General features: G+C 37.9%; 1 protein-coding gene across 1 annotated transcript in view; it reads right to left on the reverse strand.

The window, feature by feature from the left end:
- Positions 1 to 1,913: 1,913 nt before the first annotated feature.
- The window catches only part of LOC131736838 (methylglutaconyl-CoA hydratase, mitochondrial-like), a 69,223-nt gene continuing 51,052 nt past the window's right edge, over positions 1,914 to 20,084 (reverse strand). The window contains exons 7-10 of the mRNA XM_059022214.1: positions 6,189 to 6,376; positions 5,105 to 5,155; positions 3,113 to 3,160; positions 1,914 to 2,775 (exon numbers count right to left, since the gene is read on the reverse strand). Coding sequence (XP_058878197.1) covers positions 2,698 to 2,775; positions 3,113 to 3,160; positions 5,105 to 5,155; positions 6,189 to 6,376 — 365 coding nt within the window. The 3' untranslated portion in view covers positions 1,914 to 2,697. The remainder of the gene's footprint in view (positions 2,776 to 3,112; positions 3,161 to 5,104; positions 5,156 to 6,188; positions 6,377 to 20,084) is intronic.

Consider the following 20,084-nt stretch of genomic DNA (forward strand, 5'->3'; position numbering starts at 1 on the left):
ATAAAAGAAAAATAAAATGTATATGTTTGCAATAATGTGATTCTAAGAAAAATGCAAACAATTATCTGTTTGCAATGCTAGATAATCGTTTGCAATTTTCTTAGAATCACATTATTGCAAACATATATTGAACCTACAGGAAGCATTATGCACATGCGTCAGAGTACAGTTTCAAAGCTCAGGTTTGTGACCTGAATAAGTATAATTAAAAAAAGAATGGTTGCTAAATGCCAGCTTGTTTCAAGGAGCTTCCTGTACCTTGATTTATGTACAGTATACGGGCACAGACTCGGAATGAAACATTTCAAGTTGTAAGCTAATAGTGTATATAAAAAGAGATAGATACTTCACAGAATCAAAGCCTTGCCTGTCTGCCTCCCATTACTTTAATGATATATGACCCTTGTATTTCTGTTCACAAAGTTCTGGACAGCTAAAGTAAGAAAATTACAAACTCCTTTGCAATGCTACTTGACAACTTCAAAGCTTTTGCTGTTGTATGATATAATGTGACACATTTCATACATCAAGGTACCTTTTTGTTTTCACTGAATACACTTTAACAGTTTAATTGGTATTGCATTTTCACATCTTTTTTTTTTTTAAAAAACACCTGTTTGTCGTTAAGCTTATAAAAGAGAGTCTATGCTCATTATGTGTATGCACTGATGAAGGCTTGTTTGCTGCAACACGTTTGCTATGTTTCTGCCATTATTATTTTTCTTTAAAAAAAAAAAAAAAGTTATTCTATAAGGAGTGCTGGCTTCTTTCTACTTTTTTTTTTTACCCTTTTATGACATCACAGCGAGGTAAGCATCAAGGGGAATTGCATCAAAATGGGAAAACAATCTTGCAGTGGGTTAGAAAAAAATAAATAATTAATAATAATAATAATAATAATAATAATAATAATAATGGGTTATTTGTTTTTCCTTCTACAGCAGCCTAAATAGCCATACATCAGACCCCCAACCCCAAATACAGATTGCTATTAAGTAACGACTAGGCAGCACAATTAAATGCATGGTTACACTGCTTTCAAAATAAAGAATATCAAATAATTTTACAGACTGCATGAGCTATATCATTCCACACCATACCCCGGTGTTCATACAGAAATAATCCAATCAGGCTGCAAAAAGAAGCCCCAGTCATTGCTAATGGGCCGTGCAGTTATTCTATTATCTAAATGCCACAATTATTTTGTGCAGACTTAACATTTTCCCTATTAAAATAATTGTATATTACTCAGTTAAAATTAAACTAACTCACTTAGAATACTGTTGAGGCAGTGAAAAAACGACCCTGCAATTCTCCAAGGAGCAACAGCGTGAAGTCACAGTATATTACTTACAAATGATGACGGATGACAGGAGCAATACATATGGCTAATACATTTATAAAGTGCAATGCATGCACTATAAACTGCATTACTTATTTGCATTTGGTTCATTGTTATTTAACCATTCTGGAATAGGTTAAATTGTTGCAGAAGCACATAACCTACTTACTACAGTGTGTGATGTGAACCAATTTTGTGAAAGGGAAATAAAAACTGAAACCTCTCAGTTGTTAAGTTTTTTCTTTCTACTTTCTGAATATTATTGGCGCAAATATTATAACTATGTGCCATTGGGCTTTTTGATGCTAAGACATTTAAATACAACATCCTTTATTTCTACTCCCCCTCCATCCATAGAGATGATATATTAAGCCATTTTTTACATCCATATAAATTCAGAGAAAACAGGTCTATTCTAGAGTGGGTTCAGGAGTTTAAAGACAATGGTACATGGAGATGTCACTATTTAGATTAAAAAGACTAATGGTTCCTCCAGACACCAAACTGACATTATATAATATTGAAACTTGCACTACAACAGTTAATATTACATTTTACAGCCACATAAAAGTGATTGCTCAAAGTCATGTTTATTTACAGGATGCAGAATGGAAAGGCGACTGCCCCAGGATACAGGGTTTACTTTATTTAAATATTCACAGTAAGATTTAAAAATCATTCAATATTCACAGTATGGACCGGTAATCACCACATTACAACCAATTAGACACAGAAAATGTATTCAATCTGTTTTTTTTTTTAACATTTATTTGTAAAGCTGGTTAAAAGCATGGCCATTAATGAGAAACTGCACGAGGCATTTCTTCAGTTACCATTTTATTAAGGCAATACTAACATGAAGGTTAATCTACATTTTTAAATAAGCAGGGGCTATCTGTAGTCATTGCTTGACAATCTGTAATCTTGCTTTTTCATAAATTAAACCTGGAATACTGGAATCCAGTCAATTCACAACAGATGTATCCTCTAAATCTACAGGTTTTATGAGGAAAGACCGCATGAAGCTATGTATCAACATGAAAAATGCTGCTACATGAAGTATCCAGATTGTGCAATAAATGCCATGAACCACTATTCTCCCCCACTGCTTATTTATAAAAGAGATTAATCTAAAACTCAGCTGATGACAAAGCAGTAGTGTTGTGGGCAAGTTGGCGCACATTCCAGATCATTCAATATCCGTTTTGTTTTAACTTGCTGTCTTACTTGAGGTTTGTTAATGCAATGTGTCACAAGCGAGGAGTACATACGCTGATAGTTTCAAGTTTCATCACTCTTCTTATTATACCATGTGAATCAGGCAGTATTCTTGGCACCCTTTTAAATGATTTTTCTTATTCTCCCTTGTAACGTGGTGGTCTTTTCTCTTTGAATGCAGTTAGACCTTCAATTCTGTCCTTCGTTGGAATCACCTATAATACACGAGTAAACAAACGCAATCATTTTTTTTATTGTTTTCAGAAGCAATTGCAAGGTCAGGGGAAAAAAAAAAACTGCTTCTGATGCTGAAAATGCTCCAAATGTCATTGCAAAATGAATACACAATAAATGATAAGGCAACTGAAGGTCAAACTCACAAGGCTTGCGAAAAACAAAGGGAAAAGGCAAGAAGAAAAAAGGATAAAATATAACAGGCCACAAATGTATTTTCAATGCAAAAGTAACATTCATTTAACTTCTTTGGAGCTTTGTTAAGGACAGGTGAAAGCAAAAAATGAGTTTAGACCCAGGAATATTGTGTTTACATACCTGAGCATAACAAGCTTCTTCAATCGCTAAACCTGTTGCCAAGTCAACCTGAAAAAAAAACAGCAGCTTTACTAATTAAGAAATGGTGTTGCATTGATGCTGAATGTGGGTAGCAAACACACAAAGTAATAAAAATAACTACATGACTTTTGCACCCAGTTTCTTCCATTATCCTTTGACAGTATGCAGAAGCAAAAACATATAGAAATGATCAAGGCACAAATGTTTTAATTTGAACTCCTGCTATCCTCCCATGTGCTTTAGAAGGATGCTATTTCACAGCCCCTTCTTGCTCTCTTACTTGATTTATTGAGTTGCAGGTGATTTCATTGTGAACAGGCCAAACCTAAACACATTCAAATCAGACTTATAAAAAGGAGGTTCTCAAACGGACCCCTTTTCAAATGGAATAAGAATCACGGACCCCCTAACTGATTTACTGCTGCTAACCCCTGTGGCCCCGACTTGCTCGAAACACACTGCACTGCTCCGTCTGCCTGTCCTGCCCACCCGCAACACAGGAAAACAACATCGTTCAAAAAGCTCCCTTAGCAAGGGAGTCTAGGATGCTACTTCTGTTACCAGGGCATGACGTCACCAGCGGGCATTCAACCAGCCCCTCTACACATGCACTATCAGGAATGCCACGCTGTGTAAACTGAGGAGATTTGCCTGTTTTTACTCAGGCAAGCCCTTAATATTTCAGGACAGCAGTGTGGAGTAGTGGTTAGGGCTCTGGACTCTTGACCGGAGGGTCGTGGGTTCAATCCCAGATGGGGGGCACTGCTGCTGTACCTTTTAACATTTGTAAGTCGCCCTGTATAAGGGCATTTGCCAATAAATAAATAATAATTTCACAGACCCTCTGGGCAGTCTCCATGGACCCCACTTAGAGAACCACTGATATAGAATATCAAAAGGATTAAAGAGCTACTGAATGAATTTAGTCAATCTTGGCTGCTAAAATCATAGGAGAACAATCACAAGAGATAAGGAACACAGCAATTATAATAGTAAAAAGGTTCATGGGAACTTGGATTTCCCAGAAGCCTTTGCAGCAACACGCAATCGCTGTGCAGCACTAGGAGTCACATGATTATGTGATGTCTTGTTTTCTGTAGCATGTAGTCTATATACTTTTTTTTTATAAATCTTTTCACATCACTTGAAACAAACAGGGAACAGTATATTAGGTTAATTAAGCCCACACAAGGCCAGATAATACAAGTGCAATTTTAATCATCTCCCCTCTTTTGTCTTCTCTTTTTGATACTGTACTCACTGTCCTAATTTCCCATTTTGTGATCAGACCTAAGAGGAATTACAGTATAATGCTGCGAACTTGTAATAAATAAATACATACATACATAAATACATACAAAACAGGAGTCATATTTAGTACATATTTATTTTGTGATTTTGGATCACTCTGACCCAACTACCAGGCTTACTTGTTTTTTCTTTCACATTTCATGAAAGGAAACTGAACAGCAACTTAAATAAAAACATTCTTGTTTTAACTTGCCAGCTTTATTAATAACAGAAATTAGACACCTCTAATATTAAAAACTGGTTATTGTGCCAGGCAGCAGCAATAGCCTAAAGTTATATAATGTCGTTTCTCCTGAAAATACACACAAACATGATAAAGACTCTGAGCACATATACTAATCAATGACGGGCTACTCTGCAGTGTAACAAACACAGTACATTAACAAACAGTAAATCAATCCAAAGCCTAATGCTGTTATATAGAGCAAAAATATAAGAAAAGTGTAAGAACGAGAACAAGCTTGGTCCAGCTGTACTTTTATCTATTAATAACTGAATACAAATCTGAAATGTGTATCTAAAAGTTCATAGGAATTAGAGGTCATTCTCAATAGGTTATTTAATACATTCTGTTATGGGAAGTAAAGTAAAAACACATTATGAAATATTTCCTGTATCATGATGGGGGAAGGGTGGGTGTGATCCTGTTTAAATGCTTACCTCAATTCCTCTGTTAATGGCAAGCTTAGCCATTCTCATAGCTATAGGTCCCTGAAAAGCAAATATAAACATTAATACTGAATACCTTAGAAAGAGAGATACAAACAGATTGGTAGAGAGGTACAGTAATTCAGGTGACAGGATACGGTTGCAACCTGATTCAAATATAATCATCCCTTTCTATACTTTTTGAGTATTTTTTAACATACCCTATGCAACACAAATAAGTATTCTTTAACATTCCATCTTTTTTTATTTCCAGAATATTCCTTATAAGCCAAAACTGCTGATTGTTTTTTTTTTTTTGGCAGAGCAACACCAGAGCTCGGGCGGAGGGCTTTGCATAGTTTACTATAAATTAGGCAAGCAGTAAAATAAAAGTACTGGCTTGCTAAACACACTGGGACATTAGCTCCATCTGTAATGATGTACTGATGTCATAATCATTATAGTTAGGACTCAGTGTAACAAACATTCCATTGCTTGAACAGAAACTCTACTATGATGCTGGGAATTCAAAGTACAACTCAAGTGTACATTACAGTGTTTTAAAAACAGATTTTGGGAAACAATGTGACGCAATAGTACTAAAAACAGATGTTTAATCTGAAACACTGTTATGATTTCAGTTAATCCATACACTGGAGTCAAGTTATAGTAGCCTGGGGTATCCAAACCACGCAAAAGCCACTTTCTCTGTTAAAGGCGCAAGTTAAAACGTGTACACCCTTCAGATTTATCAACTAATAAACTCATCCAGTGCATTATTCATTTCATTGTTCTTTGAACAGTTTATTAGTAAATGATGTATTGCTTACTACTGTAAATGGGGAGCACTGTCCTAGCAATGCAGAGGTTAATCACACAATGTCATTTACTTTTGCATTGTGTTGTGCTTCTTTGTGAATTTGGCTCAGTCCATCAGAGCATATTTAAACATTACAGTGCAGTGTGCATGTTTATAAATATGTGTAAACTTGAAATCCATAATTGACACTTCTGGTGCCAATATACAAATCTTTCAGATACTGTTTACAATATATATCGTAATATTGGGAACATTCTTAATGGAGGACACACACACCTGAGGAATGAATTCTCTTGCCAAGGCCAAGGCTTTCCTGAAGGCGGCGTCTCCTGCCTCATTCTGTTCCACGGAGTGGCTGACCAACCCCAGGGATTTCGCCTCGGTTCCATCCACAGTACGGCCGGAGAAAATTAGCTCCTTGGCAGAGGCCACTCCAATGGTACGCGGCAGCCGCTGTGTTCCACCTGGACAACAGAAAACAATGAGTATAGATTTGGCTCGGTGGTACGCACGTTATAACAAAAGAAAAAAAAAACATTAGTAACAGACATTAATAAATATAAATGCTATGTGTGTGTTTATAAGCACACAGTGGTCACACATACTGAAAACCAAGCAGTTATTTTGTGTAAAGATAATATTAACAGTATGACGTGCCTGTTTCACACTCACACCATAATTAATGAGTAATTAGCCTAGCCTCTTGCATTTTTTGGATGTTTGCAATCATTCTAGGTAGTTCTCAATGTACTCAATTACTGGGTGTTTTATTTGTTTTTAACAATGCTACCCGAATTCAGGATCGGCTCTTCAGTTCCAGTTCCCTGCCACAGACATATACAATATAGGAGAGCAGCAGAGATGTCTTTATAGAAGTAGATCCAGGGCCATCGAGTGAAGACCTACAGTCGATGGTGCTGGTGCTAAATAATCTAAAAGATACGTTAGATTATCAGACCTACGTTAATTACAGTATGTCTGTTGCAGTCAACGAGAACTGAAGAGCTGCCCCTGAACTCATAGTCAAAGGTAAGGGCACAGTGAAACAAAAACTGAGAGAACAAATGTTTCTCCAAGATTTATTTATTTTCTTAATTGAAGACCCAAAATTGCGTACCAAAAGCTGCCAATTATTGTCACTAGTGCAATAAATAGAAAACCCAGAAAAGTTATTTCTTTATCAATTGAAAGAAGTAATATGCATAAAAGCACCTCGTTGCCATAATAACACAGCATGCATTGGCCTATGCTTTTTTTTGTTACCATCCCAGTTTATCTGGTTTATTAGTAAATGACATATTAACACTGGAAGGTGCTTTCAAGAACATCCCTGACTTTCATTCTAAAATACCCATCAAATTGGGTTTAAATAAGGGGTAGGGGGTTCATGTTTCCATCGAGTTTACTTAGAAAAAGAGATAAAAGTAACGTAAAACAAAATCAAAACACCAGTGGGTTCCCTGCTGCAGGTATCAAAAATTATAAATCAATTACATAAATGACTGGCCATGGTGCTAGCGGTGCTCAGCTAAAGTGAATATTGTACAGTTCATCAATAACTGTCTCTCAATTGCATAAAGTGGTTCTAATTTACAGTCATTAATCTCTCTAGTACAAAAGCTGTCTCTGCATTTAGCACTGAAATCAAAATCGGAGTGCTGATTGTTGTCAGCCTCTAAATGCTACGGTGACCTACAATTGCATTCAATTGTACACTTTACAGTATAATGTTAGTTATGTTTGCTACTAAACAGAGATTGTAAACATGCCCACATTTAGTTTTAGCTGTAGGAACACACTGATTTCCTTTTTAAGAGACGCTTGCCATTCCATGAGTCAGTAAGTCATTAAAATGAAAATCCTTGTTAAATAAAGACTAAAGCATTGTCCGGTCTATGTTCTTCAGGTTTAGCCCTTCCCACCATCCAAGTATAAGACATTTTTCCTCTGCATAGCCCCAATATAGGTCCGATCTGAATGAACTACATAGTTTGCTTAGTAACAAATTCAGACATTCTGAATATCAATTTTTCAAAGAGCTCTTTAAAAACACCTTGGGTTCAGAAGTGTGCTGTAGGTGCACATGCAGGTGTACATTCCAAAAATCAATGGTGAAATTGAGTACCACAAATAATGTCAGGCCTAGGTGTTGGTCACAAAACTTTACCCTCTAACATACTTTAGATACAGACAAGAAATAAATTAATCCACCATAAAACAGTCAGAGGAAATGTGATGAATATGGGCCCACTGTTACATAAATGTGAATAATGATAATCTTCTGTAAGTAAAACACAAGGTTGGAGCTGAAGACAAATTATGAATAGTAGAGTTCAGAGCTAACACAGTGCTCTAGCTCCATATATTTTTCTTGAATAAAGACTTGAATATATGAGATGTCAGCTTTCATCTGCATCCACACACATAACTCATTCCACAGGAGACTGGGATCCAGGAACATGTTTGTATTATTTTTAAATCCAATTTCATTTAGAAAGCAGATAAATTAAGTCAATAGTTTTCATTAATTACTATGCCATCACAATGGAGAACTTTTTCATCTGGGAGTACGTGGGTTGACTGGAAACAAATCAAAAGCCTCTACAGTATGACTCATAAAGCACATATATTGTTAGCAAGCCGCTCCAGTGGCACCACAACCTTACAAGATGTAGTAAATGTCGATACATCTCAAAGCTTGAAAGGTAGTGTTAAAGGGTAAAACAGAGGGATGTGTTTTTGCAGTTCAAGTTGACATGCCCCGTGGGTACGCAGGTTTTATTTACATAGACAACGCACGTGACGCTACCAACAACGACAGCTCACTGAGGACATACAACAGTTTGTACAAAAGGCAAAATAAACACAGTACAAAAACAACAAATAAAAGGTGTTGTGAGCACAACGAGCACTACTCCGCTAACACCATGGAGGTCCCGCTTATACCCCTCACTATACTTTGGGGATCTATGATCCCTGAACTAATCCTTAGTTGTCACACCCCGTCGTTGGTGGTTTCGGCTTCTTCTCCACAAAGCTAAGACACACGGAGATCGGAGGATTCAGCTTTCAGATTTCGTTGTCTGGGTAGCATGGACAATCTTCAGTCCATTGGCTTATGGCCTTGCAGCAGCCCTGAGGTATATCTGTGGGACCCTTTTATACCTGACGCTCTGCTGGAACACGCCCACCTGCTAGTCAGGGATTGGCAGCTGGCAAACACCAGCTGATTTTCCCCATAGCCAAACACAGCAGGTAGGCTGTCTGAGACGGGGCTTCGGGGTCTACATTAATTATTTGCTCAAATAAACACACAATTATTTACATAAACACAACACAACAACCCCACTTTTCATGCGCAGGGCAATTTTTTACTGAGTACAAAACAAATTTATAATAAATCCCAGTTATTGTGCCATTTTTGTCATAAAGCAAGATTGGTCAGATGGTCATTTGCCTAGGACTAACAAGACAGGAATGTAGAATTATGCTCTATTTAGTCATGCCCGTTACTGAATTTTACCAAACAATTAAGAGGATGATAAATGTAGACAGAAATAGCAGTGCTGTAATTACCTCTGATGAGTAACATTTTCTTTGAAAATTAGACGAGCACTGCTTAATAAGACATCACCTGGCCCTTATTACTTAAAATAAATGCCACATACTGTGTCAAACACATTGAGGAGGATGTAACAAGTAATGTGTTACTGAAATTTAATTAGAAAAGTATTTTACTAAGCAAAAGCAACAGTTACTAGTTTTCTTAGGACTAAAACTCAAAAATATAGATTATTTCAACTGGCAACAGACGTGATAGAAGGCAGTTGCACGTCTCAAATGTATCAGTCCTGTCAGTTCAATGTATCTGTGTCTGTACGTCTGCAAGTACAGTATATGCCTCCAGTGCAGCCTGTCTCTTTTTTGGGTCATACAATTCTTTAGAAGTGACGTTGTAGAACTTAGATGTTCCTTGCACAGATCACTAAGTTTGACCGATTTCTCTCACTGTCTGTCCACCATTTTCAGATCTGCACACCTTGCCAAGTGACTTTACCAGCAGTTATGATCGGCTGCAGACTTGAAAACAGGTTGCTTGATAAACTACATGAGGCATGTCACTCGCTTGTGCATGCACAATAAGCAGTAAAATCCAGCTGGTTTACATAAGGCAAATTGATTGCTCGTGACAGGTAAATGGTGTTGAAAGCAACACAAATGTCAGCCTTTACGCCCATTCTAATTACAGAAGTGATTTGATATTACAGTTTTCCAAACTGCCTATTCATAGGAACGAGAATCAACTGATGGTTTCAGAACTTAAATTAAATACAGGCTTAAATAAAATTTCTACAGGGAACAAAACCAGAAAAGTAAAAAACAGAAAAGCCATGTCTGAGAACACAAGTTATGCAGTACAATCAACAAGCATACCAACAACTTCCTTCACAAAAAAAGATGCTATACTATGGGTGGTTATGGAATAAAATATTTATGACATTCTCTAACCATTTTTAAAACTCTTTCAGGACGACACCTCCAAAGGAGTTATTGGGTTGTTACGCAGCCCCTTTACAGTCCACGCATGCTTTTGTTATAAAATTCATGGTTATTGAATCAAGGTGCCTACAGCGCATTCTAAAAAGACTATGCAAGTCATACAGACAAATAAGACTGCAAGATTAAAAAACATGTTTTAACTAAGCCAAACTATGTGGTTCTTTATAATAGGCCAACATATTATACAGTATTCTAATGGTAACAAGGCAGGGGTGCTGTGTCAGAATTCAAGCTATTAAAGGAACAAAGTTTAGTTAAGGTTGAAAATACCGGTACTCTCCAAACTGGGCCTGGGGTTTTGCATATTTGGAATTTTTATATATTTTAAATACCAACTACCTGACAAACTTGACAATTTAGCTTTATATAAACAAAACCCCATAATTATACAAAAATAATTACATTTTCAGATTGCAATTGTTCCTTCTACTGAATTCAGTCAGTTTGTGTCGTTGCTTGATGTAACTGGAAACGGCTACTGTTGTGATGGGGAGACAAAACCAATCATGCGACGGGTGTAATTATTTTTAATATGTACTATCCTTAAATGAAACCTTCAGATGACATACATATGAAAACCGATCGACAACTGCCTTGTTTATGTTCATATGATCATGTTAATGAAGAGAGGATAAATACAAATAAAGTGTCTGTTTGAAAATCTGTCAACGTAAGAATCAAGCTGGCACCATCACCTATATGAAGCAATGTCCTCCTGCCCAGAAATCACTGTGCTGGAAGTCATTAATAGCACTTTTCAGCTCTGTCATGTTATTCTGCCAAAGTTCCAAACCAGCAGTCAAAGCTATTGCACAACTCTTACACAACATTTTGGAGCCAAATATTCTCATACCGGGAAGAGTCCCAGTATATTGCATCACACAGCAGTGTAGCAACATGGAACTCTCAGGACTCATTTACTGTAAGTTGTGCTACATTCCTTTTGGGTAATATAACGTGCTATACCCTTAATGTTTCAACATTTTCAACGTTACTTTGAGGCTTAAGAAATAAATCTGCACCAGTCATAAGTCTCCCTGTTACCTGTAGTTTGGGAAATATACTGTAGCTGGCACTGTATCAGGGAGTGACATGGAAAACATTCCAGGAAAGTAATTACTAAAGGGATTGCAGTGATAACTACATATTAACAGAAGTATCACACATTTTACAAAAGCTTACGTTTTAGCATGCAAGTTTTGCCAATTCATACACAAAATTAATAAACAATAAAAATAATTTTCCAAACTTGATAGCCACCTTTATGGTGTTTAGCCCTGCAAGATAAGCTTGCCTTCTTGATAAGTTAGGAGTGCTGCCGTAATTTAGTGTTTGCTTTTTGTCGGCTCCAGTGAACTATTTACACATGCTTTGAATCATCAATCAATTGGGGGATTTCTCCCAAAGTTTCACTTTTGTATGTTTCTCTCACACAAAGCTTTTTCCAAAAACGGGAAAGGAGTTCAACATTTTTTTTTCATTTTTTAGTCAGTTACATGCAGCAATAGGATGTTTAGAACAGAACACGGAGAGGGTCTCTGAAGACAGAGTGAAGACAGGACAAATTGCTTCAGATTCCCAATGCCGGGATCACAAAACAGGTTGGTCACTGTGAGTTACAATCTAAAATCTTCACATTACAAGATACAAATACAAGTGTATAATAATTTCATGTATAAATGACAATACAGATTTAATTGTTATCCCAGTGTCATTCGATTTGAACACTTGAGATTCGAAGATGACCAACAACCAATACTTTTGGGATATGCCTGCCACAGGTCAGGTATTTAATGAATACTTTATGTAAGAGCTGCCAATAGGTCCCTTCGGGGAGTGAAGTCCTCAGTCCCGATGGCTAACTGGAACACTGCTGCACCTGGAAGTCTGCGTGCCACTTCCCCGGAATCAGAAACTTGGCTTCTGAAGACTGAGCTATAAACGCTGCGCATCTGCACTCCCATTTAATCTCTTTTTTTCAACAGCCTGCATCGCCTGGTGATTGTAGTCTGCTTTCCTAACCTTGCAGCATTGCTGTTTTATGTTTATCTTACTCTGCTATTTGCAGCTAAAAAAAAAGAGAAAAAAGAAAAGAGAAAAGAGAGACTTGTGCCCCGGTTGTGTTATTATTTATTATTATTATTATTATTATTATTATTATTATTATTTATTTCTTAGCAGATGGCCTTACCCAGGGTGACTTACAGTCGTAAACAAAAAATACATTTCAAGAATCACAGTACAAGTATTAATACAATTAAGAGCAAGATTAATACAATTAAGAGCAATGTGACTGCATGCGGTACAGACTAGACACCCAGCCCAGTATACTCAGTGTTTGCACCCTCGGTGCTCGGTGCTTCGGTGCCCCAGAGCCCTGGACATCTCAGAGCAAGACGTGACAATGCGCGGGGAGGAACAGGATGCGATTTCAATTGCGGCTTCCTGGGACGGTGGCTCCTTCCCACAGGAAGAGACCAAGAACTGACAGGAAGAAAAAAAAACTATTCTGCTGTTTACAAAACTGATGCTTTAGTGCAAGTCAGCCTTCATTTGTGCAAAACTTGCACGTAAACAAACAAACCTCTTAGCATACTTTTTTTTTTTTTTTTTTTTTAAACTGTGGTTTATAAAAGTCACAAACCGACCCATTCTATCAAGGTAAGCCATTTGTTTTGGGTGGCAATATAACGGGTAAAAATAGCACTGTTTTTATATTGGTGACATTTGTTCAGAGAGAATAGCTGGCGGTATGCGAGGGTGGCGTTATAAAGGGGGGCGGGTATAACGCGGGACAACTGTAGTAGCGTATGTAAACCTCTCGAGGGAGGGTCCTCACCCGTCACGAGTGCATTTGGGAATGTTTCGGGAAGGCCCGAGTCGATCGCTTTGCTACGGCACAGACGACTCACTGCCCCCTATGGTTCTCCCTCCACTGCTGCGGCTTTCCACTAGGTGTCGGCGCCCTAGCCCACGAGTGGTCAAGGAAGCTCTTGTATGCATTCCTGCCAATACCGTTGCTCCCGGCCTTCCTAGAGAAGTTCCGGAGAGAGAAGGCGACAGTTCTCATTGTGGCCCCCAGATGGCCCAGGAGAATCTGGTTTTCAAACCTTTGCCAGCTGCTGCAAGGCCAGCCCTGGGAGATCCCGCTGTGCATGGGTCTCCTCAGTCAGACGAGAGACACTTTCTGGCACTCAGAACCGGGCAGACTCCAACTGTGGGTCTGGCCCCTGAATGGGACCGTCTGTCTGCCTTAGGGCTCTCAGACGCAGTCGTCAGTATGCTGCAGACTAGGGCCTCCTCCACAAGGTCGTTGTACGCCTATAAGTGGAGGTATTTTCAAAACTGGTGTATGAGGTCATAACCCCATTTATTGCACTACAGCAACCATTTTGCAGATTCTGCAAGACTTGCTAGAGGAGGGTAGATCCCCCTCTACGGTGAAAGTGTACCTAGCAGCCATATCTGTATGCCATGGCCCCATTGACTCGGTGTCCCCAGGAGCGCATTTACTGGTGACCTGTTTTCTGAAGGCTGCTCGGCGGTTATGCCCTCCTTGAAAGGACGTCCTCCCCGAGTGGTCTAGACGTGGTATTGGAGGCTCTCACTAAGGCCCCGTTTGAGCCTATACATTCCATAGAGTTAAAATATCTCTCTATGAAGACAGCCTTTTTGCTAGCCATAACCTCTGCTAAGCGGGTTAGTGAGCTACAGGCTCTGTCAGTGCACAGTGCCTGTATGCGCATTTGGGATGATGGAGCCAGGGTATCATTGCGCATGAACAACTCTTTCCTCCCTAAGGTCGTTACGGCTTTCCACCTGAATCAGTCAGTGGAACTAACAGCTTTCCACTCCCCTCCTTTTTCTTCGGAGGATGATCGGAGATTGAATTTCCTCTGCCCGGTTCAGGCATTGAGGTGTTATGTGGATAGGACAGGAGCACGGTGTCAGTATGACCAGCTCTTCATCTGTCATGGTGAAAGGACCCTGGGTCAAACTTGTAGCTTGACCGGTTAACTAAATTCCTCAACATACACAAAAGCTTTAAACTGGCTCTGTTGTATAACTGGTAACAGACCAGGTAGAAGGCAGTTGCCCTCAACTCAAGAAATGTACAGTATAACATACTTTAAGGAAATGTTCCTTTCAGTGCAGTTTGGAACACATTTGCTTGTAAATTTAAGTAACATACTAAGTGTGCAACTATAATAAGCAATACTTGGGTGTTATTCAAACACAAAGTATCTTCTGCCTGTTTTTTCTCTATAAGCTGAATCCAACTCCTCATGTGCAGGAGTTTTAGTTTGTTGCATCACAGATACGAAATCATTGCCAAACTATTACTGCTGCTTTGTGGAATTCCAATTGTTCTTGACGTTCTTTCAGTTTTGTAACTGCTGAACCCCAGACTTTTTAAAGAACTTGTGTATAACCTGTCAAGCTCTCTACAGTTTGTACTGTTTTTCTGCCAAAATGCACGCAGTATTTTACAGTAGGCTCCTTCAAATTCAGCAAAGACAAAATATGTTTTATCTTTGGTTTATTTTTTTATTATATACTTTTTTTTTTTTTAACAGTGTACAACATTTTACAGTTATTTTTCCTCATCTAGCATCTTGTTCCATTATTATTATTATTATTATTATTATTATTTATTTCTTAGCAGACGCCCTTATCCAGGGCGACTTACAGTCGTAAACAAATACATTTCAAGAATCACAGTACAAGTAATAATACAATTAAGAGAAAGACAATTAAGACCATGATGGCTAACTGGAACACTGCTGCAGCAAGGGGATCCTGGTTTCAAACCCTGATGGCTTTTTTTTGGGGGGGGGGGGGGGGGGGGGAGGCAGCATTCTTTCTCTGCACTGCTCTTACTGAAATGAATTAATGCATAAACACATTGCCATGAGACTTACAGTCTGTACTTTATTTTAAAAAATAGTAGTAGGTGTTAGACTTCCGCAATTCAGTTTTCTGAAACTTGCCTGGCTCTCTTGAAATATACCTGGAGTGTCTTTCTAGCAACAGAATGAACATAGGAAAAATAAATAAATAAAAACTACTTGTCTGACATGCAAAGTATAACCAAAAAACTTGTTGTCTCTCACACTAATCTTGTTGTCCCGGGCATCGGGCGATACAAATTGCACACCCCTGTATATACAGTATGTATGTGTATAGTTACTAAAAATAAATCACGAACATAGCAGGGCGTTCTTCTTCACCGCCCCTGTTGCACATGCACAGTGTGATTTCCAAGGTCTCTTGAAGAAGGTAAAGCTAGTTTTTAATGGGATCTGGGGCGCTGGATTCACCATCTTAGCTCTCTGCGTTGCGGTCGTTACTTAAGAAATGATAATTGGCACAATGGCTCATTTCTGCCAGAAGACAAGATGAATACAGTTGAACAGTTACTCGTGAAACCATTCCTGGTACTGAGTTATGGAGATAAACTTCTGGTGAAAAGATTAGGACCTCATCAGCCTGACTTAATCCTGGAGCAGTTCTCAAAAGACAGGGGTAAGGAGTGTGTTCAGAGTTTTACAACGGCCTGGTACGAAAAAAAAAGAAGTGGCTTTGTGGCAGTGCTTGTAGAAAGCCCTTGTTCTGTTTTCCCTGCTTGCTGTTTAGCAGTGAAGTGCATGACTTAATGCATGACTTAAAACATCTTTCCAAAAATATTAAAAACATAAATCGTGTAAATACCACTTAAACAACACAATAAAGCTGGCAGAGTTAGGAAGTGTAAATATTGCAACACAACTGGATGAGAGCTATCGAGTCAGGATAAGAAAGCATAACGAGGACGTTGAAAGGAATCGGTACATTCTGTCTAAATTAATCGATTGTGTACAGTTTTGTGGTGCTTTTGATTTGGCATTACGTGGTCACAATGAAACAGAGTCATCTTTGAATCCAGGAGTGTTTGTATTCCAGTACAGACAGTGCAGTGGAGAAGCATGTGAAAACTGCAACAGTGTTTAAGGGTGCTTCAAAACCCATTCAGAATGAACTGCTCCACTGAATGCTAGGGAGCACATTGTCCAGCAGCTGAAAAGCACAGAATATTTGGCTATACAAGCAGACGATACTACTGATGTATCGACAAAGTGTCAGTCAGGACTGGTTTATCGGTTGTTGAAAGGTTTTACAGTTTTACACATTTAAAAGACTACAGGGGGGTTAATCGGATGCTATAAGACATAGTCTATGTTGAGAGAGTTACTACTGAGTTTATCAGGAGTATCAACAAAGTGCGTGAATGCATTGACGATCTGGGTTCAAAATTGCTGAGTTTTCCAGATGCAGAGCCGAAGTGAAGAAAATGTAAAAACTCTTTGCATTCACAAAACATCTGGTGAGTGCAAAGTTACTGCAAATTGACTTGTTTGAAAGACACAACCAATGCTTTCCAATGCAAGCATTAACTGACACAGTGCAAGCGTATCCATTGCTTAACAAAGAAAGACTGCACACTGAACTTTCTGTTTTATACGGCAAGCCAGAATTTCGTTGTGCTAGTGGTGCTATGGCACTATTTTGGTTGTTTCTTTAAAATAATCTCCAGGATACGTTTTCAGAGACTGTAACATTACTGCAAATTCTCATCACAACACCCATGACAACGGCAGAATCTGAGAGATGTTTTTCAACTCTAAAAGAGGATAAAACCTTTAAGAAACACGATGAGCCAGGATCAACTCAATGCACTGGTGATACTGTCAATAGAGAAACAGCTGATCCACTAAATACAAAACTTCAACGAGAGCCATTGAGAAGTTTGCTGCCCTTAAAGACCGTCGGGCAAAATTCCTGTATAAGTACGGGAGTACTGTTTATATAACCTCTTTACTTTATGTAATTATACATATGATGTTTCTATTTTTGTTCATTAAAATATATTTGTATTAATATATATTGTATGTAGAGCTAATGTGGATACTTTTAACAATTAAATTGCACAGTACACAAAAAATAATAATACTATGTTTAAATTAGCCATATGTAAATATACATGGCTTTACATAACATCAAGGCATATTAAATCACAGTGAAATTTCAATGGTAAGAAAGAATTGGTGCGAAAACATCCTATACTGTCTGCAGTCGTTCATTTTCTTTCTCCTACACCCCACTTGACCCAAAGTTCACCAGCAGCCACTGATATATATATATATATATATATATACACAAACTGTATCTTATTAGATTTGTTTGCCTCTCTCATGCCTTTCTATGATGTTTGCCATTATTCTGAAGGATTTCACGAGACCCAGAATGCACTGCTGAGTTCATTAGATGTAAGAGCAAAACTGTAGTGCACACCACATGCACCATCCAGGATACTAATCTTTAAGAGGCAATTCAGATGAGTACCGTATGTGTGTTTCTACTGAGACAGAAACATAAGACAACAGTATATGTGTGACCAAAGAAAAAATAAATAAATAAACACACATATTGTTCATGTTTCTGTTCAACTTGCAGTCCAGTAAAATGTTTCACAGTACACTATGGATTCAAGCAGCAATAGGATTCAATGTTTCCACTTTATCCAATAGTCTTAGAAAAACATTAAGCCTGTTAAAAAAAAAAAAAAAAAAAAATGTAATTACACATTTAAGTTTACATTTTCTGACAAATACTTTGGGGAAACATCAGAAACTAACCATTTTTTGTGTTTGTTTTTATGGGAAAGAATATCATTGCACATAGTAGCTTTGACAGGATATAAAATATATGCATCACATTTTTTGCATAGACTAATATTCTCCAGGTACATAGCCAAATAAAACATAGACCAATGTTTTGGTTACGTAGCAGCACCTAAATGTACAACAGCTCTGAAATGCTGTGCATCTGCTTTTGAAAGCTTGCCAGACCAATGTATGACTATTTTCAAAACAGGATTATTTCCACTGGTTCAAATCCTATGTATTTCAGAAACAAAATGGAGGTTTTAATTCCATTTGGAATAGTGCCCAGACTGCAAGATAAACTTTTTTGGCAAATTCCAGCAAATGTCTTGTTCCAGCAAATTTCCCATTACTGTGTTGCACAACAGTACATTTGTAACAAACTCAGTGACCTAAGAATTTCTGGATTAATTATGTACAGTAACTGTATTTTGCAGGTGGAACACAAACGTATGCCTAGATAACCACAATGTCAAAGTGCAGTGTATACTGAATGGAAATATCTTGTATAAACTTGCAAATGGTCACGTAATGTAGATGTACTTGGTGATATTCCATCAAAACTAGACAATGTGTCACAGAAAACAAATTTAAAAGATTAAAAAAAAGCCTTTTACAGCAAAAGTTGTCCCCCTATTTACTGAATTGCATCTGTACATATTAACACAAAACACTAAATTACTTTTATTATTGAACACACTTCACCGCTAAACTTTCAATTGATTAACCTTAATTAAGCCAAAGTGAAGAGGAAGGACCAAAACCCACTACCATAATAAAAATGTTCAAATGTTAACGACCAAGGATAAATAAAGTAGGGATGCACCGAATCTGGGATTCCGTTTCGGCCCAAATTCCTACTTTTTGAGCAGGGTTCGGGTTCGGACGAATATTTAGGATTCGGTGAACCGAATCCGAATCCCAATATCTGCCCAGACGCACATCCAGTTTAATATATCCCTCCAATGTGTGTGGTTCTTCTTTAAATAAAAGACACAAATCCGGTATTGAACATAACTTTTGTATTTAATAACAAGCACACGTTTAATGAACTGTGTCGTGGCTCTCAACTCCCTGCTGGTGGCGCACGCACTAAACACTTCATGCATCTACATCACACTTTTTTCATGGAGTAAAGTTATGCAGCAAACCTGTAACATATAGTAATGGCAAACTGTTGTAGATGTTTGTGCTTTGCTGCTTTGTCTGAAACGTGTTCTAGAGATCATACTGAGAAAGAAACCCCCCAAAAAAACCAATATACTTTAGTAAATAAAATGTTACGTTACTGTATGTGCCAATACAAGTTGAACCATTTGAGAACTGCTGTGTTTTATTAAAATAATTTTAAAACTATTTCGTAGCCTATTTGATAGGTGTTACACACATGGTGCATTTAAATCAATGTGGGTTTTATTTCGCAGGGAGATTCAGGTCACTCATCACGGTAATTTTTTCCTCATAGCTCTCAGACAGGGTTGTCAACAGGCTCCAGAATCTCGGGACACTTTAAGGCAGGTCAGGTTTTTTTAACTCACCTCTCCAAACTGCAATGTATTTGACATGTAGTGAGTGTGAATTGCTTGAGCAGTTTAGTAGATGTATTTAATTGTTTAATTGTGGTGGCGATTCTATCCGGAGAGCCTTGTAACAATGATTAACCGTATTGCTTGAATTTTTTTATACAGTAAACAATATCTATCAAAATAGTGCAACACCATTATTTTAACTTTGCACTCACATGCACTCTTTCATTTAACCTTGTGACAGCAGGTAAAGTTTCTATTTGTTTAATATTTCTTGCTTCACACAGTCCCACCCAGTCAAAGACTCTGATGGAAACGATCCTCGCAGGCAGGTGTGTGCTTTTGGTAACAAATAAGTAAAACAATTCAATTAATTTACTGAC

Source organism: Acipenser ruthenus, chromosome 1, assembly GCF_902713425.1.
Source record: "Acipenser ruthenus chromosome 1, fAciRut3.2 maternal haplotype, whole genome shotgun sequence".
NCBI lineage: Eukaryota > Metazoa > Chordata > Actinopteri > Acipenseriformes > Acipenseridae > Acipenser > Acipenser ruthenus.